The 490-nt window shown below is 69.0% G+C and overlaps 1 protein-coding gene across 1 annotated transcript in view; it reads left to right on the plus strand.

Annotated features, from left to right (window-relative positions):
* Positions 1-490, plus strand: part of MYRF (myelin regulatory factor) — a gene marked incomplete at its 5' end in the record, with an annotated part of 13,493 nt that overhangs the window by 11,088 nt on the left and 1,915 nt on the right. Inside the window, one exon of the mRNA XM_010140417.1 lies at positions 248-335. Within this exon, the coding sequence (XP_010138719.1) occupies positions 248-335 (88 nt within the window). The remainder of the gene's footprint in view (positions 1-247; positions 336-490) is intronic.

Genomic DNA, 490 nt, shown 5'->3' on the forward strand with positions numbered 1-490 from the left:
AGGTGTTCCCGAGCCATGTGGAGGTGCTGCTGGGGGACAGGGGCCAGGGGGGCCCGGGCAGTGCTGGGGGACATGGGGACTGGAGGAGCTGGAAGGGCTTTTCCAACCCAAAACGGTTCTGTGGGTCTGTGGGTGAAGAGGAACGGTGGTGTCAGCACCAGGGGTCCCTCCCAGCCCTTCTCGCTCAGGGTTCCCCCGCTGCCACCCCCCAGTCGCTGCTCCTCACCCGCCTGCTCTCCCCCCGCAGGACCCAGCCCAGTGCTGGACTCCGTCCGGATCCTGGAGATCGATATGGCCATCGGGTCCCAGCGCTGTGCCCCTGCCGAGGCGTGCAGGTGAGTGAGGCAGGACCGGCCGCTGGGGGGGTTCCGGGGGAAGCAGCTCCTGGAGCTTTGGGGCTGTCTCTGCCATCCCACCGAGCAGCCCCTGCAGCTCCTGGGGCCCATCCTGGCTGTCTCGTGGCTGCGGGGGGGGCCCGACACTCTTCCCT

The sequence above is a fragment of the Buceros rhinoceros genome, unplaced genomic scaffold (assembly GCF_000710305.1).
Source record: "Buceros rhinoceros silvestris isolate BGI_N320 unplaced genomic scaffold, ASM71030v1 scaffold31347, whole genome shotgun sequence".
NCBI lineage: Eukaryota > Metazoa > Chordata > Aves > Bucerotiformes > Bucerotidae > Buceros > Buceros rhinoceros.